Raw genomic sequence first — 24091 nt, 5'->3', positions numbered from 1 at the left:
CGTCTGGGAGGAGCTCGCTGCCCTCTCCCCGCCCCCCCTGCCTTCGGGTACGATCGGAGCGCTCGGCCCGGTTCGGTCGCTTTCGGGCGGATTCGGGCACTGCCCGTTCGGGCTTCTCCGTTCGGGCCGGCGAAGGGGAATTCGGGCGCGATCGGAGAGGACTCGGCACAGCTCGGCTTTCCTCGCGCCCGTCTCACCCGCCTTCGGGCGCGATCGGAAAAGACTCGAGCGAGCTCGGGATTCTTCGACCCTCTGGGCCGGACCGCTCGGGGACTCGGCCCTGTTCGGGCGGGCTCGGCTTCCCCACCCGATCTGTCAGGTATCGCTTCGGGCCGCGTTTCTACGGACTCGGCCGGGCTCGGCTGCGTCCTGCCTTGGGATTGGCCAGCCGGCAGGAAACGCGGGCCCCGCTCGTCGGGAACCATCAATCGCCTTCGAACGAGGCCTGGAAAGACTCGGGACACTTCGGGCACCATCGGAAGCGGTTCGGAAGCGCTCGATTCCGCCCGGGGAACACGTTCGGAAGGGCTCGGGCGAGCTCGGCACCGCTCGGCGACCCGCCGAAAAGCGCTCGAGTGACCTCGGAGGACCGGGCCCCCCCACCCGGCGGCCCCCGCCCCCCCCCCCCCCCGCCGGACCCTCCTCAGCGGCGTTCGCGGGGGGAGCGGCGGGTGTTGGGGCCCGCTCGCCGGGCTCGGCTCCCCCCGCCCGCCTCGGATGGAGGACGCCGACTCGGCGGCGAAACAGCTGGGCTTAGCGGAGGCGGCGGCAGTGGCGGCGGCAGCCGCAGTGGCGGCGGCCGCGGAAGGACCCGAGCAGCAGCAGCAGCAGCCGCCGCAAGCGGCAGCCTCGGAGTCGGAGGCGGAGCCCGAGGAGGAGGAGGAGGAGGAGGCGGCGGCGCAGGTGACGGCGGTGACGGTGATGGCGACAGATGCCGAGCACATCGAGATGGGAGCCGAGCCCCTGCCGAGCGCCGACGAGGCCGCCGCCGCCTTCGCAGGTCAGGGCGGGCGGAGTGCGCATGCGCAGCTCCCCTCAGCCCCGGCGGCAGCGCCCGCCCGTCCCGGCCGCTCTGGCTGGGGGCTCCGGCGCGCCGTGACTGTTCCCCGCTCCCTCGGCCCCCACAGCCACCGCTGCTGCTCGGCTCCGCCGGGGCTGGAGCCGGCAAGCCCGGCCGTTGGCCCCCGGGCCCTCTCCCTGCAGCCTTGCCGCCTTTGCGGCGTTCAGATGCAGCCATTTACCTCAGGGGGTGCAGTGAGGAAAGGGCAGCGGCCAGCTGGGGCTTGAGTCACTCCCACACACTTAGAAAATCGCACTCTCACACGACACGCACGTCAAAGTAAAATGAGTAAGAGCCGCTTTTGTGGATCTGAAATTACTTTGACCCTGTGTCCCATTAACAAAGTGCCCTGAAACATGCAGATTTTTGAAGGCAAGCTCCGATACGCAGAAAATTTCAGAGCCCTTCGTACCTAGATTGGTATCTCCATGTCAGCTTCTGTGTGTTTTTTTCACTCTTACCCCATGTGTAGTAGCAAAAGCCGCCTGGTTTTAGCTAGGCAGTCAAATATGAGATATATATATATATATATAAAATAGAAACATTTGGCTGTAAGTTTGGATAGTTTTTAACTGGACCAAGTGTACAGGTAATGGCACCCTAGAAATTAATATGTGGCAGAGGGAGAGTCAATTGTTCTCTTGACGGTTGCCAGTCACCCTGCTTTTCATATAAAGCATCACAGTTTGGGCATTTTTTAAGTACAGATGCAATATTCATTTTTCCCTTAGTTCATCACATGCTGATAACTACTGTTTTGCTCTCAAAGATGTTAAAGCATGTTCAATCCAAAGCTTAATATAAATGACAATGTATTTATAACAACTTAAAGGTGTCCTGAAAAATAAAATTAATAGGCAGGAAGAAGGAAATGCAATTTTTTATTTTTTTTTTAATATTTAGCTGTGTTTCAGGCTCTCTGGTTGCAGCAGAATACTAACTTCATGTCTGCTTTACATTTCAGAAGTCACCACAGTGACAGTAGCCAACGTTGGTGCCTCCGCAGACAATGTTTTCACTACATCTGTGGCAAACGCAGCTTCAATTTCAGGACACGTGTTGGTAAGTCTGTCCTTTCATTTGAGGGCCTTAGCAAAGTCCTGCATACCGTCTTAGTGTAAACGAAGAGCTTGGTTTGTGTTCAAGCAGTAGTAAGGTCAACGATAACGTGTTCATTGCAGCATAAAGACTTTAAGCCACAAAACCATTAGCTGGGGGACATACTGGTTTTCCTTCATCACTTGGAGAGTTTTTTTATCTTTCCACTCCCATATACTCATTCTGTAATGGAACTGATGACCTGGAACATGTAACCTTTGACTTTGGTTGGCTAAAACCTCAAAACCTAACCTAATAACCACCATACTGATTGGTGGTTTAGGGTACCTTTGAGAAGATTTGGGGGAATACTAAAATACATTGGTATTTTAATTCTATCAATTTAAACTCTTTATTTCTTCTATAGTCTGGGAGAACGGCCCTCCAAATTGGGGACAGCTTGAATACTGAAAAAGCCACTCTCATAGTGGTTCACACAGACGGCAGCATTGTAGAGACCACAGGGTTGAAGGGGCCATCAGCACCTCTCACACCAGGTATAAGGCAATCTGTTTTTGAAGTGTCATTCTCCCTGAGGGGTTGCTTTTTCTCCACTTTAATTGTGTTTCTAGGATTAAAAAACATGAAGTGCATAATATTATGCAGTTGCCTTACAAGGATCGTTTGTCCCCTCTTCACATGGTACTTCTTGTATTTCTTGGGAGTAAAATACTTATTTGTTTTGTTTTTTTTCCCTGTCAGAAATATATTTCATTTTCTTATTCTTTGCCCTAGCCCTTGCAAATAAGCTTGAAAAATCTTGCCCTGCTGCTGGGCTGTCACATGTCTCTCTACACCCATCCCACCCCCAGAGGCAGATGGATCATTCTAATATCGATAATAAAAATATGAGTCTCCTAGTTCCACACATGGGTTCTTTTCAAAGGGTCCTTGAATCCATTCGGGCCGCTTGCTGATATTTAAATGTCACGATAGCTGGTGTCTTAATTGTGAAGTTCACGGCTGCTTGGCAGTTTCTTCCTGCCCACAAGATGGCATGGCAAACCTGCAGTGGTCTCAAACACGGTACAGGATTGGCCTCTGGGAAGATCCAGCCAGCTGCTTACACCACTCCAGGTTACAACCTCAGTGTTTAATGCTGTTGTTTTCAGTCAATTTTAGAATGTTCAAGCTGACTTTTTTTGTGCTGCACTGTGTAACTCATGTTGCCGTGGAGAGGTGTCAGCTGCTTCAGTTACCCACTTGACACTGTTGCCCCAGCCGAGCTGAGCATGTGAAGGTATAGCCAGTGTGCTTTTTGGTTGCTGTCACCTTTCTTTTCTTTTTTTCCAAAGGACCGCAATCTCCTCCTACCCCATTAACATCTGTCCAAGAAAAAACTGGAACCAAGTATAACTGGGACCCATCTGTCTATGAGAACGAGCTCCCGGTGAGGTGCCGGAATATCAGTGGCATTCTGTATAAAAACAGACTCGGCTCAGGTAACAATGACCTTCTGGGGTGAGGAAGTGCGACAGCACTTGGTGCACTCTGCTTTTTATCAGGATACTTTTAAGGGCTGATCATGAGGAAAAAAAGTTTCCTAGCCAGCCTAGTCCCTTCGGTATTACTATTCTCTTCTGTTTTGCTCTTTCTTGTCAGGCTTTTTAACTTTTTTCTTAAATCTGTGAAGATATGAGCTGCCGTGCAGTGAGTCTCCCCAGTAATAGGTTGACTCCTTTTTGTCTGAGAAGTAGACCTGTGTTTCTACAAAGTTCTAAAGAATCCCCGCTGGAACGGAAAATAGACAGCTTGTCTCCTAATGGGACTCCTTAGCTGCCTTAGCCTCTCCCCTTCTCTTTTATCTCTGTGGGAAAGCTGGAGAAGCAGCAGCAAAAATTGTCCACAAGCCTGACTGCACAGCCCAGCGCTCACTTCGTGGATACAGAGTTTTCTTCATGACCAGAAGGATTAGAAAATTCAGTGCAAATTAAGGAACGGCTTAAATTCATGGTGTTTATCCAAGAAAGACTTGTCTTTCTTGTGGATGAGTAATTTTTTCTAGCCTTGTGATGCATTGATGAGGCCCAAAGTTGGAGCTCTCTAAACACGCACAGTCATTATTACAGCGAAGATAATACATAGGCATGGTTATCCTAGGGTGATGAGAAGTAGCGGATGGGCATATTGATGATTGCTATAGATTAACTGCTGTTTTGTCCAGCAATTTCAGTATTTACTTCTTTAGAAAAGTGGCAAAAGGATTCTTAACCATGACTAACGATTCCTTTCTTCTATTTTATTTCAGGAGGCCGTGGTAGGTGCATTAAGCAAGGGGACAACTGGTACAGCCCCACTGAATTTGAAGCTATGGCGGGACGAGCCAGCAGCAAAGACTGGAAGAGGAGCATCCGCTATGCTGGAAGGCCACTGCAGTGCCTTATTCACGTAAGGTTAAGTTTGCTTCCTCCTTTCTGCTGGAAGGGGCAGGTAGAGTCAGGGCAGAGTCTGCCCACGCTGCAGTCCAAGCCATGTGCGCTGCCTCAGCAGAGTTATGTGCGACGGTGCCGTGGGGCAACTCGGAAGCAACATTTTGATTTGGTTGAGAATCGGCGATGTGAGAAGAATTTTTCTAGATGTGTTTTCAAATAACATGATATGAATCTTGCTTGTACTTGAAAAGAGGTTACAATTTGTGCAGGATGAAGCCCAGCCTTGAGCTGTGTTTTGCAGAAATTGAGAAGTAAGCTCTCACCCATGATACTGTAATTCAATATCCTGATCTGCTTAATTCTGTTTGCCTGACAAACATATTCTTCACTTGCACCATTTATTGAGTATTGCTTTGGGTCCTTTATTTCCTGTAGTGTCCAGGAGTCTCATGGAGAATTTGGCATTGCCGTTAGGTTGACAGTTGATTTCTGCTTGGGCAGAAACTTTATAAAAGTCTCAAATTCACATATCCTTGCCTTTTGGTTTGAAAATTGTTTGTTCTTCCTTCACTCCCCTCCCACCCGCTCACCCCATCATCATGACGCAGGAGAGCTGGCCTGTCCGTTGCTGTGTAGGGTCCCTGGGAAGGAGTGGGTACGTCTCTCTGGGAGTGTCCGAATCTCTTTGCAGAATACGGTTGTGCTCTCAGTGGTTTTGGTGACTAACGCTGAACTAGTAATCTTCTAATTTCAGGACGGGATATTAAATCCTCATGCTGCCTCTTGTACTTGTGCTGCCTGCTGCGACGACATGACTTTGGTGAGTTGTAGGGGTTATATCCGTTAGTTTAAGAACAATTAATCAGTCAAGCTGCCACAGGCAGTTGTGAGTGTCCTAGAAATGTTCATGCGCACTGTGGTTGCAGCATGCTTTGTCCATGCCTGTTCCTTAACAGATAAGGAACTGCTACCACTATTGCCTAGCAGCTTCAGGAAAACTGGGTGATACTTAGTGCATTTTTTTTCTTTTTTGTCTTTTCTAAATAACATATCTATGTAAAATGCCTTTTGGCGATGTCAAAGCTATTTGTGATTTTTGACTCAAATTTCACAATTTTTTGAGTTGGAAAAAATGTTTTTGTAAGGAAGTAATGTAATACTCTGTGTTGGATCCATATTTTCATATTAAAGTGCTTGGTTGGTTGGTTGGTTTGGTTTGTTGTTTATTTGTTTAAAAAATTATGTTAAAGTTCTGAAAGCAGAAGTCTTTAGCTTGACTTGAAGTAGTGTTTTGTATTTCTTTTCTGCTATGAACTGGATGATTTGCTTGTTTTCTAGACCTGAAACTAACTGCTTTCTGTCTTCCTTTCACTCTTGTTCTGTTTTCTTCCACCATCTTGGCCAGCAGTCAATTATTTGCCCAGTCCTGCTCCTTAAATAATAGTGGGAAGAGGCTGAATCTGTCCCTCTTCAGCTGGAGGGAGCTGAGTGTAACTTCTCTTTCACGGAATTCTTTTGGTTTGGAAAAGTAGGAATTTTTTGATCAGTTGTTGCAAACCACACGCCTTCCATGGGAATATGTGCTGCTTGACCTTAGCTGCATCTGGAAGGATGAGAGTAAATCCAAAGTCCCCAAAGAGATGCCTCACCTAATGCCTTTTCCTTTTTTTTTTTTTTTTTTTGGTGTGTTTTGCCTAGAGTGGCCCTGTACGACTCTTTGTACCGTATAAAAGGCGGAAAAAAGAAAATGAAATGCCTGCAACTCCAGTGAAGAAGGATTGCCCCAAAAACATCACTCTGCTTCCTGCCACAGCTGCTACTACATGTAGGTTCTTTGATAAAAATTGCTTTCCTGTTTTTTGATGAGGAATTGCCACACTAGATATTTTATGTCTATCAGTGGCCTCATGGAATTAGCCAACTGAGAAAAATGTCTTTTTTTTTTTTTTTGCCACTTCCTTTTCATTGGATAGATCTATTGGCTCAGTGTCTTTAGCTAATTTCACTTCCTATTTTGTAGAGACTAGCACAGTATTGCCACATCAGGACTGCAAATTGAGTAGGAAAAAGTGCAGCTCTAGACCTCCAGGAGACTTGGTTTTAAGCATCTTAACATCCTTTTGCAGTGAGCAGTAGGTTTCAAGTTTTGTTCCGAGAGAGGTCTGGATTCTGTTTCCCCCCCCGCTCCCTGCTCTCTCAGCCTGGCAGTGAAGGGGCAGTTGTGGCGTCCTGGCCCTGATGGGTTGGTGGGTTTTTCACAAATGACAACGGAGAAATTTCCTCCTGTTGAAATTAGGTGGAGGGCAAGGCTGGCCCTTGTCTGCTCTGCTGGAAATCCCCGTTCCAGCCCCTGTGCTTGGATTTTGTCCTATAGAAGCTGGTGGGGGATACAGAGTAAGATTTGTGCTATTTCTTGAAATACATAGAAAAGTAAGCTCTAAGCAGCTGGAATGAAATTCACAGCCTGAAAGTTGTTAATGAAAGAGGCAGAAGGTGACGCTTTCATCTGCAAATTCCTCTCTAACATTCAGGACACGCTTTGTTACTTACTGTTTTTGATTGTCAAACCATCTGTGTGAGAAAAGAAATTAATTTGCAAGCTCATCCAGCTCACACATTCCCAGTCACATTCATGTGTCCTCCTGCTCTCATCACACGAGCATCATCTGGATGGTAACATTACACAGTGAATTGAGGAGGAAGCAACAGAAATCTAAAAAAGAACAGCCAAAAGCAAGATTAGATTGCCAGCAACAGCAGGAAGAGAAATACACAAGGATTCTGTGGAGTTGTTTTGTTTGGTTTTTTTATGTCGCTTTAAGTAGTAAGATCCACTCTTGCTAAAGTTGTAATAAACCAGGATCAGCCAGAAGCTGACGGGTTTTGTAGCCCCGCTGGACCTTTCTGGTAGGTGTTAGGTTTTTGCTCATTGAAGAATTGAAAAAGTGGTGATTTGGGAGGCAGTATGTTGTAAGTGAACATTTTGGCCTCGTACACCCAGAGAATAAACAGAGGCCTGCAGGAGGCCAGCAGTGCCTTCAGAAGCCAAACGGGGCTTTTATTCCCCTTTCCAATTGTATTGGCCATACGTGTGATCCAAATGTGGGTATCACAGGCCGTTTACTGATCTGTGAGTTCTCTGGATGATTCAGAACAGGGATATCAACAGCTAAACAGCCAAGGCCTCTGCACCGAGTGTTAATTATGAAAGTACTTCTAATATTTCCAGTCACCGTGACTCCTTCTGGACAGATCACTACCTCCGGTGCTCTGACATTTGACCGTGCATCGACAGTGGAAGCCACCGCAATTATCTCGGAAAGTCCGTCCCAGGGTGATGTTTTCACTGGAGCTGCGGGTAAGAGTTCAGGTGTATCTGCTAGACATCTGTGAGAAGGAGAAAAAAAAGGTTTGGATGCCCACTGCTATAGGAAGAAGCATTTTGAATGCTGCACGAGGGATTTATTTTGCAAGAGCTTACAGAGAGACTGTACATAACCCACTGTCCTTCCTTTGAAAAGATTTCAGCAGCTTGAAATCTTACCAGTTGCACAAAAGAAGTTAGAAGTTTTGTCCAGATGTTGCAGCTGCTAATTTACACTTCTGGTGATTTCTAATGTTTTATGTCATCTCTCTCATTTTTTTTCACTCTTCCTTCGTCCTAAAATACTACTAAAAAACCCCAAACTAGCTGAGTGTTGAAACTAAGTGAAAAATGCTGAAAAATGCTAGAGTAAATCAAACAAACCATAAATGCATGACATGTATTTCAGTTTGATTCATACCTGGGGTTGTGAGCTCTGCTGAGGGAGCTATCCTGCTCTGAGAACCACAGTTTGAAGTCCCCTGATTATTGTAAATATATAGATGTGTGGGAGGGGAGCCAGCAGTAACCTTTGCTTTAAAAGTGGAAGCAGAGAATGGTGAAATCAGTACAAGGTTGCCTTGCTTGCTAACTGTGTAAGATCATGCTACTGTTTCTCATTTGCAACCCTTGGGGTTATCATAGAGTGTAGGAACTTGTATAAAATGTAAAAATAATATGGGTGAAAGAGGCGTAAGAAGCGCCTGACAGCTGCGTGATACAGTGATTGATATTGCCGTTGTTGTTCTGCAGTTCAAGATACCAATGTCCAGCAGCCTTGCCGGGTCAGTCACCCAGAACCTCACTATCCAAGTTACCAGGACAACTGTCAGATTTCACCTTTTCCTGAAGCTGCACTGCCAACATCTCATCCCAAAATTGGTAAGTGTTATGTCCGTCATGTGAGACACAGCAGCGCTTGAATTTACTTTCTAGTCTTCTTTCTCAGCAAAGGTAAAGATTGAGGCAGAAAAATAAACTTTGCTCTGTTGTGCTTATGAATTTTGCGGTTATTAAGATTTGGACAAGCATGTTTTGCACTCTGTGGAAAGTTTTTCACTCCATTATTGAGAACTTTGATTTGTTGGTTTCTACCAGAGGAAGTTATTGTGATCCTGTGTCCTAAATCATCTTGCAGTCAGTCCCCTGCCTTTCCTAAGGCTTTTGTGACCACTTGGCCACTGTGGCTAAACATTTATTTAGTGTTTGATCTGAGGAGACCATCCCCTTTAAAATTATGTCGCAGAATCTTTTCTAAAAATTCTTCCATCTCTTTATGTATCCACTGATACATGCTGGAGGCAGTTTTGGGCAGGTTTGGTGTGCTGCTCTTGCATCCAATGTCAGTTTTCATCCCTTAACACTGACGTTTGCGCTGGAATGGTAGGTGCTGGTTACCCAGTGCCAGTGAGACCCTCCCCTGTTGTGCTCACATAGACGGGAGTAAAAAAAAAAGACAAAACAGTATGAAAAATGACACATGCAAATCAACCCTTTAGGGTTTGATAGGATGAGTTAAATTGATTATCAAATATCTCTTCAAATGTAATTATATTATGTAAACTTAACAACCTTTCATTTGGGGAGCTGGCTGATAAATTAAGTGAACTACAATGTTGTTTGAGTGTTGCCTGTGCTGATAGACTGGAAGTGTTGAAGAAACTGGAACTGCAAACTTGATGTGTTGTTCTTGCTTTATGTGTTTTTATCAAGCCTGGACAAGAGATACAGCTGGGAACAGTCTGCCACTGGCTGGCTGATGGATTAGGCGATTTATAGGCCTTTAACTTCTCTAATTTCTACGATTCTGTGAAATTACTCTGATACTTACTGATCTCGCTGACACAGAGGAGCTGTAAGACAGGCAGGTGTTGATCTCTGCTAGTGTTCTCTCAGACATTGAGAAAAGATCATGTAACATGTTGTATTCTTTGTGCAGTCTGAAGGCTTTATTTTTTAAAGCCTGTGTTCTCTCTTCTGTATGACCTTTTACTTATTTGCAGCACAGTGCGTTCCTGCTCTGTCCAGAATGAAATCTGGTTGGTGGTTTTAAGTCTTAGTCAGATCTTGATGTTACTAATTAAACATTGATTTTTTTTTTTTTTTAACCGGTGAATACTTTTTCTTGACTGATATACCTATGCCAAGATGAGGAATCGGAAGTAATTCCTGTTAGATAAGTTATCAAATGCCACGCGGGGATAAATATTGTGCTGGAAATGTAGCAGCAGGAAAGGCTCTTCTGCAAACAGCTACTGATAAAAGACCGGTTTATCTCTTACTCATATCTAAGTGCAAATAGTTCTATGCCAGTCATGTGCAAATTGATTGAAATTACTGTTTTAATTAAGGGCCATTGAGTGTAAAATGTCGGTTTACCTGTGTGGTGAACTTGCAATGCTGTCAGAAAAGGTTGCACATCTAACATGCCGTGACCTGCAGTACCGTGGGGTTCGAGACTTGCTCTCTCTCTCTGCAAATCTCTGCTGGATTCTTTCAGCTTTTGCTGCTTGCACGAAAAACTACCAGATATGACTTGAAAAGGGTTAAAGCATTAACGCGCTTAAATTAATTGCTGTCTTGGAAGATATCCAGTGTTCAATGCGGTCTTGCAAGAAGTCTTGTTTGTCTGCAGATGCTTCACTAAGGAGAGGTTCAGTGTGAGTAGACCTGCTGGGATTGCAGCCTGGTACAGAAAGGTGTGTTGGCCTGTTGCTGTTCAGGACAGTAATTACAGTTGAATTTTTTCAGGGCAGTATTTACATTTGAATTTTAAGTACCATTTGAAGTGTAGTCAAGGTTTTTTTCCTCAATGGGGGGGTCTACTGGGCTGTGCAGTTTGCTATTCTGCATCCCATCCTTCAGCGAGAGAGGCTTGAGGCTCGTTTCTGCCTTTCTTTTTGGAGCCACCTTAGACAGCGTGCCAGTATCTGCGATGCCATCCAAAATGGATTGCGATGGGAGACCGGTAATAAAGTAAGTGAGAATAAAGTGCATTTCAGACACTCCAACCTCTACGTTTAGTTCAAGAACTTCCCATTTAGTAAATTTATTAACTCTGGTTTCAAGGAAAAGACTCTGGCTCCAGTAACGGTCCATTTTAATGAAAAGAATGGTCAGTACCCAGCAGTGGCATCTCTGCTGCCTGCAGCTGTCTGCAGGGCACTCCCTTGTAGTGCTGCAGATGCTCAAGGACATTATCTGTGCATTATCTTCAGTAGCATCAGCAGTATGGGAGCTGGGAGACAAGCTGCTTGGCAGAGGCGCTAGAGGTGTGAAAATTAAATGCTTCTAAAAGGAAAGCAGACACTGGCGGGATGGGAACAGGATTTAAATGATGCAGCCCTTCTGAAGTTGTATTCCCGGCTGTGTTAAATGTTTCTCTGAAGGCAATAGCATCTATCAGTTGGAATGGTCCTGCGTTTATGATGTGAACGTGTCACTCACTATTTAAAAATCAAGGAAGCTAATTGGCTTTTGGAACCTGGAATACTAACAGCTCTTCTATTAGTAGATTTTGGGGTAATAAGACTGCACAGCCTCAAAGTTGGTGGTGCCCTCTTTTTCTCTAGTGAACAATTTAGTTAGGAATTTAGAGGTAGATGTGAATGTCTTGCATTTAATTTTATGGCAGATGGAGAGTATTTATGGCAGAGTTAGAGTTAAATTTTGGAAAAGTAAAGCCAGATAACATTTGTTCCTGGAAATGTTGCCTGAGGTGAGCTTACACTGTATATTGTTGGGATCCTGGATCTAGATTTAATTTCCTCACACTCTGGTCTCCCAGTGTACACTGCAAGCCCAGTGATGTGAAAAGTAGGTGTTTTAGTGACACAGTAACTGCTGGTTTTGAAACATTTGCAGAAGTAAGGCTAAGACAGACCTTGTTTTTCCAGGACTTCAATTTTCTAACACAGGCTTCGGGAAAGGGAGGACTGCAGAGCTTCGATAATTGAGGGGGTTAGAGGCAAGTTCAAGGAAAGTGTGATTAGGTTACAATAGTGGGAGTTTAGCTTCGTTCTGGTGGCTTCCTACAAACTGCAGTTACTGTTAAGATTGTGGCTAGGATATGAAAAAGTAAAGGCTGCAACAGCTCAATAATTGTTTGGTTTGTTTGGAGGTTTTTTCTTCTTTTAATGCCCCTTGGAGTATGTTTAGAAGTAGTGCTGGGCTTCTATGTTTTTGTATTTCATTTCATACCTATAGCATTCTAGTTTATACAAGAGTGAAGGGCCGTTTTCAAGAAGGAAATTTCTTGTCCAACACAGGAAATGTAAAGCAGATGTCAGGAGATGTTAGTGTCTGAAGCTAGAACTTCCATCTGGACTGTATACATTTACTCTCATCTTTGGGATTGGGCAAGGAGAGGTTTCAGAGCTGCAAGGAGCATTGCTGTTCAGAATGCCTAGGATATTTGAAACAGATACATATAGATCTGAATACCTGTTATTAAAATCAGTGGTCTTTTAGTGTGAGATGTGTATTTTTATTGCCACACTTTGTTTTATGAGTAGGATGCAGGATGAAGGGGTCCAAAGAAATGACAATTGTTGAGGGTTTTTTTAAAGGGCTTCCCAACCAGTGGTTTTGGAATGTTTGTAATACTTGTAATTTTGAGGTGATGATAACTGTCTTGTTTTTATTCCAGTCTTGGGCCAGAGTTATGGTTAAGATCAGAATTCAGGGAGTGCAGGGGATCAGTGACCTGAGAATTGACACTTTTGGGTCACTGAAGGACTTATTACAACCTTAGGTAGTGACAGTTAATGGAAACATGAGGTGGAACATTGTGATGACAGTGGCAGTGGAGTCTCTGGGAATGCTGCTTTCACTGCCTAATTGTGCCTATCTGCAGCAATGCTAGGAGATGTTAATTCCTTCCCAGAGTAAATAGGGTCAGGAGTACATGTTCTTCTGGCCTATGTGTTTTAGAGAACGCCCCAAGGGCTTGTTCTGCACAGACAGATTCTGTGCATTGTGGGTCAGCAAAAACAGCCAGATTGCACATTCTTGCAGACTGTATTAAATAAAAAAACCCCACAAACAAACAAACAAACAAAACCACCCACAAACCCCCCCCATTTTATGGAAATGAAATGCCCTAATTCTATATATTTTCTTTTTCTTTCTTTATATTCAGTGTTAACCTCTCTCCCTGCCCTGGCGGTGCCCCCCACGACCCCCACCAAAGCCATATCCCCTTCGGTGGTGAATGGGCTGGAGGTGACGGAGCAGCGGAGCTGGCTGTACTTGGAAGAGATGGTCAATTCATTGCTCAACACCGCCCAGCAGCTGAAGACTCTCATTGAACAGGCCAAACAGGCCAGCTCCTCTTTCCGCGAGGCTGCTGTCACACAAGCAAAAATCCAAGCTGATGTGGAGAGGAAAGAGGTAATTATGCTAGGGGAGGTGAGCTGACTCAGCCAAGGGCATCGTTTTGGCTGAGTGATGAACAGAGTAGTATTTCACTGGTTGTCACTGGCTGTAACAGTGGTAGCCCTTAGAAATTGTTTCTCAGTGTCTTGAGAGCGGTATTACCAAGAGAAATGTTTCTGAGTTATTCGTATTATGGGGAAAGGAATAGAGTGCTCTGGGATTCCAAGAGCTGTGGGTAGCAGGCTAGTAATACAAACTAGTGTTACGAGTCCTGAGCTCTCCCATAAGCCATCCTTAAATTTATGAGATGTGGACGCTGAATCCTGGTATAGGAAAGATGGTGAGTGTTCAGCTGTGCGGTGGCTGCTTGCTTTATGTCAGGTGAGCGGGGCTATCAAAGAGGTTTTTGATGGCCCAAAGAGGCAGAGGGATAAAAAGAACAGCAAGCTGCAGAGTTTATGGGCAAGATAAGCAGTAAAATTTAGAGGTGTCTTGCTGAGCATTGTGCGAGCAAAGTCCTGTGGTAAGACTGCAAGGCTGGTGGGCATTACCAGAGTACTGGCTTGTACCCAGTGGCCCTTCTCTCCTCTGTAAGGGATTATCTGCAAGGACTGCCCTGTTCTCCCTGCTTTTCTTCTCTTTAATTGATGCATGGTAGGGACCCTGGATTCTTCTTAACACCAGCTCATGCATGCACCCCGAATTTGGCTCCATGCACTGCTGAATGCGTTCCCCTTCTCCCGCAGATCCACAGCCGCTGGTGTGGACTTGAGGGAGAGAGGTGGGGGGCAATGTACTGTGAAACTGGTGGCGTTGTCGGTAGCTGATGAACTCCCTTCCTGTACACCACACTATCTGCTGTTGCCATCGGCGTTATTGCTAACGTCAGCTTTCCACTGAATTCATAGGCACGAGTGTGCAGCAAGAGACCTTGAAGAAATGTGTGTGGGAAGACTTTGCTGAGAACTGAGAACCCCTATGACAGTCCTTGCAGCGTCTTTGATATTCTTTGCCACGTTGTCTCTGCTAAACTCTTCTGTACGCTGCATCCTTGATGTGCAGGTGTGTGATATGTTGAGAGTCTAATTCTTCCCTGCCTTCCGCCTGGGCAGAATGGGTATTCATGCTGCTGTCCAGGTTTGGGCCATCTGCTGCTAAAATGCTGTGTAGAGCGTGGGATACCGAGAAATTGGAAGCTTTGACACAGTTTAGAGATGAACATCTGACTTTTTTTAACTTCGCTCTCTGCTCTTTTTCCAGTTTATGTGCTGTCTTCCCTTCTGTTTATCTTTACAGTGGTTTCTGGAACGGTTGTTCAGAGTCCATTCCTCTCACCCTCTGATCCAAATCCAGCCCACTTCAGTGGACTTCTAGTTTCTTCTTGCCCCAGGAATGGGAGTTAAAATCACTCCTGTATATTGATTAAAGTGTTGACTTTACAAGGCAAGGATGAGCACGTGTGTGTTTCCAGAGGAAGCCCCTTTCCCAGTAACTACTGAATGCCCAGTTATACAACTTGTGTGTCTTACCGTTCTTATCATGTAACGGGTACCTCAACAGTTCTGTATTTTGATAAAAACACTTGCTCACAGTGGTATTTTTTTAATATCCAAATAACAATTCTCAAGCTTGCGGCTGTGTGCTAGCTTCTGGAACCATCTGGGCGATATCGCAAGTACCTATTTCTGAATTTCTTCTAGTGAATTCCATATTTGGAAAAAACTCTGGGTTTCTGGGTACAGGGCTGGCATTGGAAGTAATTACAATAAATGTCAAATAATTGGCTGTCTACTTTTGTGTTGGTCAAAAGTGCTTTTCCAATTTCATGAATGTTTCCCTGATTTGTTACACAACTCTCTTTCCCACCCTAAGTATGTGTGTGGTCAAACTGCTTTTTTTGACAGTTAAGATACATAAGAGCGAGAAAGAGGTGTCTGCCTTCCTACCTTGGTGTTGATTTTTGCTGGAAAGGAAGCAGGTGCTTTATCACCCCTTTGTGTTTGTTACACTGAATGAACTTCCAAGGGCTAACAAACGGGGGAACCTTCTCGCCACCTCCTCCATTTGCACGAGCGGGGATGGTGAATGCAGCAGTGTGGGCAGTTCTCTGCGGGAGAGCCACCAGTTTGCCAAATTTCTGTGCTGCAGTACGTTCCTAGGTATTTAGAAGTGAAAGATTGTGTCATTGTATCAGAGCTGCGGAGCAGAGGCTGTACAACAGATTAAATTATAATAGAGCTGTAGACTCAGCTCTTCCTGGAAGAGTGACTTAATACATAGCAGGATTAAAGAAATCTGTTAGGAGCAGGCTGGTTCCCAACTGGATGCACAAACTTCATTGCCGTGACTGTAACTAACGCGTATCTTCAGTTTTCACAGCGGTGCAGAGCTATTCCTCCAGTTTAATGTTCCAGCTCTTGAGGCTGTTGAGTTCAAGCACTTTTGGTCTTGTAACTGTCCGTATCCCTGACCGTATCGCTCTGTCACCCATACTGAACAGGGAGAGGGCCTCTGCCTTCCGACAAGAGCAAGACAGAGCGCTTGGGATAGCACTGTCTTTACCTGCCCTTTAGAGGAAATCTGAAGTGGCCTCGAGTTTAAGCAGAGTAGAGGAGAAGTGGCATGAACAGCAAACACATAGGAAAACTTATTTGTGTGCTAGTTTTGTTTCAGTCTTCCTAGAGAGCAATAAATTAAGCATGAAGAATTTTTAATTACGGTTTATATGCCTTGTACGTTGCAAATCACTCACTATATTGTGTTTCACTTATTATACTTATTGTTTAATGAGCTTTGGAGTTCATTAAATATCACAAATGAGCCATTCTGCTTCCATATTGCAGCACTTTAGTTGACTTAGCTTTAAATACCAGAAGTTGTCCTCTATTCTGAGCAGTGGTAAGTGCTTGTGGGATTTACAGAGCTCTGAACTGTGAAAGCCAGGCTTTTGCTCTGAGTTTCCTTTGAGCAGGGGAGGCGTTTGTGCTGCCTGTCCACTTACGTTCTTATCTGTGAAGTCAAAGAGCGGACATCACTGTTTCATTCTGGTCACACTTGCTAATGGTATTATCCAGGACTATTCAAAGGAGTCTTAGGAATACATTATTCCCCTCGTTTGTATCGTTTTGAAGGTGGAAATGCCAACATCAGAGACGAATTGTGGTAGGAAGGGGATCTGCTAAATGTAGCGAGTGGAAACCATAAAAAATTATAAGTGCAGCATAAATTAGAAGCATCTACAGTCACGTTTCTTCCTTAAGATGGCATGTCTAATCTGAATTTTTCATGAGGATTGGATCCGTAATTGCAGTTCCAAACACATGGCGATACCTAGAGTCCTTAAAAACAACAGGGGGGCTGGACTGGGAAATGCTGAGCGTTTAGGCATCAGGCTGTACAGTAGTGCAATATAAATGCCAGTCTTCATAGGCAGTTAGAGAAAATATGGAAAAATGCACTTGTCTTCCCTCTTTTCTCATGTCTGACATGAGGTTTTTTTCACTCTGCCTCCCTGCTGGTACGATTACAGCCATAGAATGCCCTGTGGCAGGGTCTGGTGACATTCTTGGCTGTTCTAAAGAAACTATAGGTCAGATTCCCAGTGCTGGAGCTAAAGGCTTCACCAACAGAGCTTTTCTTGCACATAATTTTGTAATTTGGAACTCCTCGTGTGCACTCTGTTGCGATCTTTGTCCTTTTTTGGTAAATTTGTTTAAGGTTTGTGGCTTGCTGGGCAAATTTCAAGACTGAGGATCTCTTCCAAATTTTGTTTCCATCTTCGCCACGGGTTATTTTGATGCCCCTGGGTAAGTCCTAGGCCTCTCTGGGCTTCAGAGCCTGCTCTTTGAAATAAGGATAATGCTTCCTTCACAGAGGCCTTGCATACTAGTTTGAAAAGTGACAGGATCTCTGGGTAAAAGGCTGTGTAAAAAAGCGTTAACCTTCTAAGTCCTAGAAATAAGGACAATTTGTAAACCCGAAATCTACAATTGCAGCATTTATGAGAATACCTATTTTGCAATCATGTCTTTTGAAACAAAATTGTTCTAGAGTCTAAGAAAGCAGTTAAAAATACCTTTCCTGTTGTGTATGCTGTCTGCAGTATCTCATGTGCCTGATGAGAACTCCATAATTAATAAGCAGAGCCCTCCAGAGTTAGTTTCAGGCCTGAAGCTGTTTAAGAAACGGTGATGGCCATAAGCCTTGTGCTTTCTGTGTGTAAACGGGCACATGTGCAGCTGGTGCTCAGCTTGCGCACAGCTTTGTAGTGGCAAACATCAAATACAAGTTACCTTTATGTTGCACAGAAGTCCTGGGGAATGACATTCTGAAAGAAAAGCAAACTGTAAACCCTCCAGGTCAGCGTTTATATTAACTTCTAAAATGTGTCATGCTTATTGCAAGAAAATATCAAAATATTTGTAAGTTTTTTCTGAATTGCAGCATTTTGCACGGGATTCATTACATACAACTGCTCTGTCAGAACTTCATACAGCGGTTAAGAGAAAGTTCTCCGCTGTTAATTAGCTTGTGACTGAGTGTATCTGATCCTTTGGTTACTCTCTGAATGTTGGGTTTACTGCATTTTTTGATTTAGGGAAAAACATTTAGGAAGAGAGTAAGTGGGGCAACGAAGGCTCAGTGTCTCGTACAAGAGATATTTGACAACTTGCAGGACTGGCCCAAAAGGAATGGATTAAAGACAGCACTTTACACAGAGGTCTGCGTGCTTTGGCAATGTAATTTTTCTGAGTGTGCATTAAGCCATCGTTTATATCAGATAAACTTTAGGAGGGGTAGAATACATGAACTCACCAAATTCTGCGTCAGAAGACATTGCTGGAAGATAATAAAGATATTCAGGAAATGCGTTAAACAGTTTTTCTGTATAAATTTAAAAAGAATCGGTGTTGAAATCTGACCAGTGTTTTAATTTAAATAGCCTTCTTTGTGTAATGCAGTGATGCCTTCAGAGCCCAGCCCATTTGAAAACAAGGTGGAAGATTAAATCAGCTAACAGCTGGACCATCTAAATTCTTTTTTAGAAAGATTAAAACAGTTCAGGGCTAGAGAGTATGAAATTAACCTAAAAAGGGTCAGGCATTTAAGAAATGTAGCTCTAGTAAGCAAATCATGTTTGTGTACTCCCGAGCAGCAGTGAAAACAGTTGAGAATTGGAGGTTATCAGTTTTCTGGAGCTGGTTTTTTGAGAGATCTGGTTGTGTCTGGCTTGATCCTCCCTCTTATCACACCTTTCCCTTCTCCATAGTTTCTGAATGGCTCCAATTCTTCACACCATGGGCTGTGCAGAACCAGAGGACTCACTGTGCAGACAGATAAAAAGGAGACAGAAGGAGGTTAAACGTGTGGTTTCCATCAGCAGGTTTCGGGGGCTGAGAGCAGAGGTGGAGGAGCTGCTGTGGCTCAGACCAGGACAGAGGTGGCTGGGCTTCCTCTTGATCTCTTTCTCATTGGCGATCTCCCTGGGAAACAGGATTAGCCGCACTTGCAGAGGATGAGGTGGCGTCTGGTGGTGGGAAAGGTTTTAATTCTGGAGCTGCAGCACTTTTGCAGAACCAGAATTCGGTGCGTTCAGCCCTGGCGCTGTCTCTGCTGTTGCGGAGGGGATGGTGCCAGCTGGGATTATGTGCGCAAAGGTTTTCAAGCTGGGTTGAAATGCCAGCTCACCGCACGCTTTGGCATCTGTATTCCCACTTTCTTCACTAAAACGAAGTTTAGAAACATTACGCAGTTTTCCTAGCCCAGTACTCTTAACGTGGGTCATCTGTCTTTCGGTTAACAATGGAAAACTAATTTTAACCTTTTCTGAAGAATCCACAGTTTCCTGCCAGCCCGGTTCTCTGCCTGTGTGCAGAGTGGCAGAGGGCAGAGGCTGCAGCACGAGGCGTTGAGTCCCATCTTCTCCACAACCGGTGCTCACCGATGTTCATAATTCTCTCAAGACTTATGGTCATTTTCTTCCTGAGACATGGCAGGATTGATTCTTACACCTGAGGCCACATCTCAAGCTTGCCGGTGTATTCCCTGTCTTCACAAGAATGCTTGTGGCTTGGACACAATTTTGGTTTTCAAAATGGTACTTTTGAAATGTCCGTACACATGATGCCCACTTTGCCCATGCAGTACTGGAAGCACTGGGGATGCCGTGCGTGTGTCCTGTCTTGCTAATTAGCCTGGTCTCACCTCTTCATCAAATAATGGCAGAACCCAATCACACCCCTTGCAGTGGTTTCCCTGCCGCCTCCTTCATCTCCCTGGAGTTTTTTATTTTGAATTTGTGTCATGGTAATATAAAGGTTTTGAAGGTTGTGATTTCACAGGAGAATAAATACTGTGATGTCAGGTCATAGAGACACTTGTAAATTAAGCCTTTAATCTCCTTATATGTTGGGTCATAGTCACCCCTGGATAAACCTGCTTTGCCTGAAGGTGGGGGTTTGGCTTTTTTCTTGCTTTTTAACTGTTCCAAATAAATTTAAGTCAGGGTTAGCACACAAGCCAGGATCGGTTTGGAATTCCTTTGGTTTAGGACTCCTGTCTCAGCAGCATTGGCTGCTGAGCGTGGCAAGGCAGTAGGTGGAGTGGCACCTGGTTGGACTGAACTGGTTTGGAGTAAATCTGCAACACACCCAAAGTGTGCTTTAAAAGTCACCTCCAGAGGACTGCTTAATTCAAAAACTGTTTGAAAACCCTTTTATGTCTATTAAAAGGAGGAATAATGGTTATGGTTGATGCTGTTTCTAAAGCCTTGGGTGTGTTCATTTTGTCTGTAGTTTTTTTCCTAATCCATTCTGTTGGGCTATGCCATCCCCCCAGACTCCTTTTGCGTGTTAGTGGATTAGGATCACTGGACTTGGCCCAAAATTTGGCCCAAGAAGGTGGTACTTGGCCCTATTACCTTGGCATTTTCCTCCTGTTTCCTTTGCTAACTTCTTAGGTACTCGTGTGGTGAGAAGGAATGCTTGGCTGGATGGAGTGGGGAGAGTGGGGTTTGAGTAAATGCTGTACTTAACTGGCAGTTTGTCACCTCGGGCCGTTTTCTCACAGGCTTCTTCATCTGTCTCCACGTAAGGTCATCGTGTCCCTCTCTTAGAAGGGAGGAGCGAGGGTCCCCTCTGTCCTCTTGCAACTGCAGTTTTGGGCTTGACAGAAGCAAGCTCAGTGTCAGGGCTCTCCGTACAGAGCACCCCGTTCAACCCCTCACGTCATATTCTGGCTGTGAAATGACAAGTCTGCTGTATTTTTCCTTGCAGCAATATCAGAACCAGTTATTTCAACAAACAGATGATGTGGATGGGAAAACAGAAATCATCATCAAGGTAAGCTGGGGGTGTCTCATATTTTATGAAGAGCCTTTTGTTCTTGTTCCATTTAAAGATGCAGATTTTCATCATTGCTACAGAAGTCATGTATTCTATGTCTGGCCTTGCCTTCTGGCAGAGATCTGAGCTTTCCCTAGCAGGACTAATGCTCTGTTCGAGCAGAATGTGTCCCTTTTCCCAAGCCTTCCAGGTTTTCACAGTCCTTTATTGTCATCTGGCCAGGTTAATCAATCTCACTCACCTCTGAGTAATGGTATTGCTGCTTTTCAGAGCTGCGTGATTCCCTCTGGCTTTTGGAATGGGAGTATGAGTTGAGTTAGTTCAGGACCCATGATTTAACCCTTACAGCGGTATCTGCTATTCAGTAGTCCTTCTAAGATCTCCAGGTACAAGCGCACACACTGTGTATTTTCAACATTTTCCAATACTGTACAGGTTATGAATAGCCTCAACCAAGTGTGCCTTTGGGACAGGCTTTGCAAGTCCCAAAGAGCAGCTTTAAGCCCCTTTTTGGTGGCCTGAACCCCTGGCTGTACATCAGGAATACAAATATAGCTCAGTCACACCAATTGTTAATTGTAGGTACATTGGTAAGATGTGAGCAGATGGTGTGATGAACTCGGTGTTAATCAGGGCGCTGATTGTTAGGTTGGTTGTGCTCAGAAGAGAAGGAGCTGGTGGGACTAAAGATGCCTGTGTCGAGCACCGCTTTCACAGCCGAGAAACGCTTCCTGTCACAGCCTCACACTGCTGCTCTGACGTGCTAATGATTTGTCAGTAATTTGATGAGTTGGAAACGGAATGCTCTGTGAAGTGCTTATTTTTGTGGTAGTTCAATGATATTTCCACCTAAATATACAGGTTATGTTAATTGATGTCACTGATACAAGATTAAAGTGATAGACACAAAAATATTCTTTAAAAACCAGGTGTGATTTTTCATCCATGTATCGTATCTCGTCTTACTTCTAGGTTTAAGTCCTTGCTCCTGTTACAGCCTTCTTAATTTTACTCCTCTGTCTTCTGTTTCCCTGTTTGGACACTGCTTATGTAGTCGTGCTGCTGACTGGCAAAGGCATAAGCCTGCTCAGCCCGTGGGAGCAGATCCCTTTTCCCTCTAAAAACAGGGAAAGATTAAACCAAAGGGTCCCATCCTTATTCCGACTCCTGTTGTCCTTCCTCAGACCCTCACTCAGACATATGCAGGATTAGAAACCAAACAAACCCACCAACCAAATCTGCCTTTTAAAGTTTTAAATTTATAGTCTGTACACTGCTGTTTGAACATACCTGCCCTTGGTTAGGACTGGCTCCTGCTGAAGCCTGCAGTAACCTGGCTGTGGTTGGTAAGATACATGACCTACATGGAGGGAGACACCTCTGTGCTACTGTGGACAGATTTCCATGACCTCACCCACAGTTTTGAGGGGCTTCTGGCCCACCAGAAAGGAAAACAGAGGTACATTTTGGTTTCCAAAGTGATCCCTGCTAACATGGCGAGGAGAGCGGGTCTCTGAAGACATGTCCAGAAGCCACTGGGGCCGTTTGGTTTGTGTTCCTGGGTTGTGGATATATTGGGAAACAGAGGCCTTACCACTGCTCCTGCATTATGTTGTGTTACACTGTATTACGCTTACATACAACAACAGGTGACCTCCCTGCTGTTGTTCTCTCTGACGTGGTCGCTTTGCCGTCCATTTTCACAGCAATCCTGCGTCAACTGCGGTCGTGAGGCAACGAACGAGTGTACGGGATGCCACAAAGTCAACTACTGCTCCACTTTCTGCCAGCGGAAGGTATAAGCTTGTTTGTGAGTTACAGATTCAGTCATCTGGAGAGGGCTGCGTGACCCTGGGGAGAGTCACACAGCTCTCCGTGTCCAAGGGGACATCTGCCCATGCCTGTAGCTGGTGTCTGCACTGGAATAGTGGAGACAAGGGGAGAGCTTGAAGTGCTTGTCAGTAACTGATGCCATGAGATTCCCCCTGTATTTCCCTTCATGGCCTTTCCATCTGCTCTTCCCTCACAGGACTGGAAGGACCACCAGCATATCTGCGGCCAGTCGGCCACAGTGACGGTGCAAGCCGATGAGGTGCACGTCACGGACAGTGTCATGGAGAAGGTCACCGTCTGAGCACACCTACCTCTTTAACCGTTCACGAACAACGTGGTGCGGCCGGCTGGATCGGCAACCTGGCATGAACGGTCTGTCCTTTACAAACCACACTCCTCTCACTAGCGAACTCATTTTTGAAAGACTTTTTGATACTGTGACAGCATTTGCCTATTCCTGATCCTCTTCCAAAACTTTGAATAATACAGAGACTGTGAAAACCTCATCTGGAAAAAACAGACCCCACCTAACTGCAGCCTAGCAGCTGGGAGCCACCTTCAGCTTAAGTAAGCTTTGACTTTGCCAGACTGGAACCTCCACCATGTGGATTACAGCAATCTCATCATCTCTCTTGAGATGGATCTAAAGCAGGTGCTGCAATGAGATTTGCCAGTGTTTCCTTCTCCCTGTGCCTCCCTACCTCTTGTTTGAAAAAAAAAGAAACGAACCTTCATTCGGGTTTTTTTTTTTTTTTAATTTAATTGCCTTGAAAAAGTCAGTACAAGTTCTTAGTTTGCCATCGGAAGGACTTTTTTTTTTTTTTCCTGTGTTCCGTATGTGCTGGGCAAATTTGGAACACGTTGGAGCTTCTGCACTTGAATATAAGTGAAAAATAACATGTTGTTAAATAAAATGCAGTGAAAGCATGAGTGTGCCCGGCGGTACTGTTTAATTCCCACGGCAGCGCTTTAAAGTACTGATAAATGCAGCAAGCGGCTGAGTTAGTGCAGCTGCCAAACTCAGCCACCCGGCCAAAATCAGAGCTTATCAAACCCAAAGTGAGAGCTGTCCTGTCATTGCGGTTTAGTAGCTACTAATTAAAGAAGCGGTGCAGTTATTTGCTTCATTCACTGCAACAAACTAATTTATTAATGTACTTCTTTAATAATTTAGGCTAATCAGATGTCTTTATTCGTGTTTGAAGATTAATGCCCCAGGCTGGAGGAGTCAGTGGACACGCACACCTCTCTGGTGGTTTTTTTTAGCTGTGAGCATAACAACTGTGAGGGGTTACTTGTCCGTCTGGTTATTCACTCCAATTTAGTATTGAGCGAGGAGGATTATTGTTTAGCTTGTACTCCAAGAGGGCTCACCTCTGAATCACAGCATCCTGAATGCTGTCAAAAGGAGAAAATTCTATCCAGAGCTGCAGGAAGGTAAATGGAGAAAAACATGATGGAAAATACTGAAGTCTTGCAGTAGCAGTTTCTGACAAGTCCATTCCTTCCTCTGTGAATCTCAGAGGTCTTGTTACGTTACACTCCTGGTGTTACAAGGGGACGGAACCTGGTTTATCATCTCTCACAGCATTCGCTGCACTGCTGAGCGCTCTTTTCAGAAGTGCCCGTCCGTAGGGCTTCCCTG

At 44.9% G+C, this 24091-nt stretch overlaps 1 protein-coding gene across 3 annotated transcripts; it reads left to right on the top strand.

Moving 5' to 3' along the window:
• The first annotated feature begins 70 nt into the window (after window positions 1-70).
• DEAF1 (DEAF1 transcription factor) lies at window positions 71-23485 on the top strand. 3 transcript variants are annotated; one of them, XR_008577245.1, is made up of 13 exons: window positions 71-1000; window positions 2025-2122; window positions 2526-2655; window positions 3454-3600; window positions 4407-4546; window positions 5285-5350; window positions 6229-6355; window positions 7760-7888; window positions 8648-8776; window positions 13035-13285; window positions 14179-14332; window positions 20545-20610; window positions 22320-22380. XR_008577245.1 is itself a non-coding variant. In XM_054826235.1 (13 exons), the coding sequence occupies exons 1-13, from the start codon at window positions 718-720 to the stop codon at window positions 22745-22747; spliced, it is 1761 nt and encodes a 586-aa protein (XP_054682210.1). In that variant the 5' UTR covers window positions 73-717; the 3' UTR covers window positions 22748-23485. The 3 variants fall into 3 exon arrangements, 1 of the variants encoding a protein (XP_054682210.1); XM_054826235.1 differs by lacking the exon at window positions 14179-14332 and adding an exon at window positions 22643-23485 and having other exon boundaries at window positions 73-1000; window positions 22320-22409; XR_008577246.1 differs by lacking the exons at window positions 20545-20610; window positions 22320-22380 and adding an exon at window positions 14567-20525.
• Window positions 23486-24091: the final 606 nt, after the last annotated feature.

Source organism: Grus americana, chromosome 5 (assembly GCF_028858705.1).
Source record: "Grus americana isolate bGruAme1 chromosome 5, bGruAme1.mat, whole genome shotgun sequence".
Classification (NCBI taxonomy): Eukaryota; Metazoa; Chordata; class Aves; order Gruiformes; family Gruidae; genus Grus; species Grus americana.
Note: the sequence above shows the minus strand (reverse complement) of the source record. Positions and strands in the feature narration are given on the sequence as shown.

Excerpts from the sequence above, each read along its gene's own strand:
- DEAF1 (XM_054826235.1), top strand. The coding sequence starts at position 718 with ATGGAGGACGCCGACTCGGCGGCGAAACAGCTGGGCTTAGCGGAGGCG. Across the intron at positions 3,601-4,406 it reads TAAAAACAGACTCGGCTCAG|GAGGCCGTGGTAGGTGCATT; the intron begins GTAACAATGACC and ends ATTTTATTTCAG. Across the intron at positions 22,410-22,642 it reads CCACTTTCTGCCAGCGGAAG|GACTGGAAGGACCACCAGCA; the intron begins GTATAAGCTTGT and ends CTTCCCTCACAG.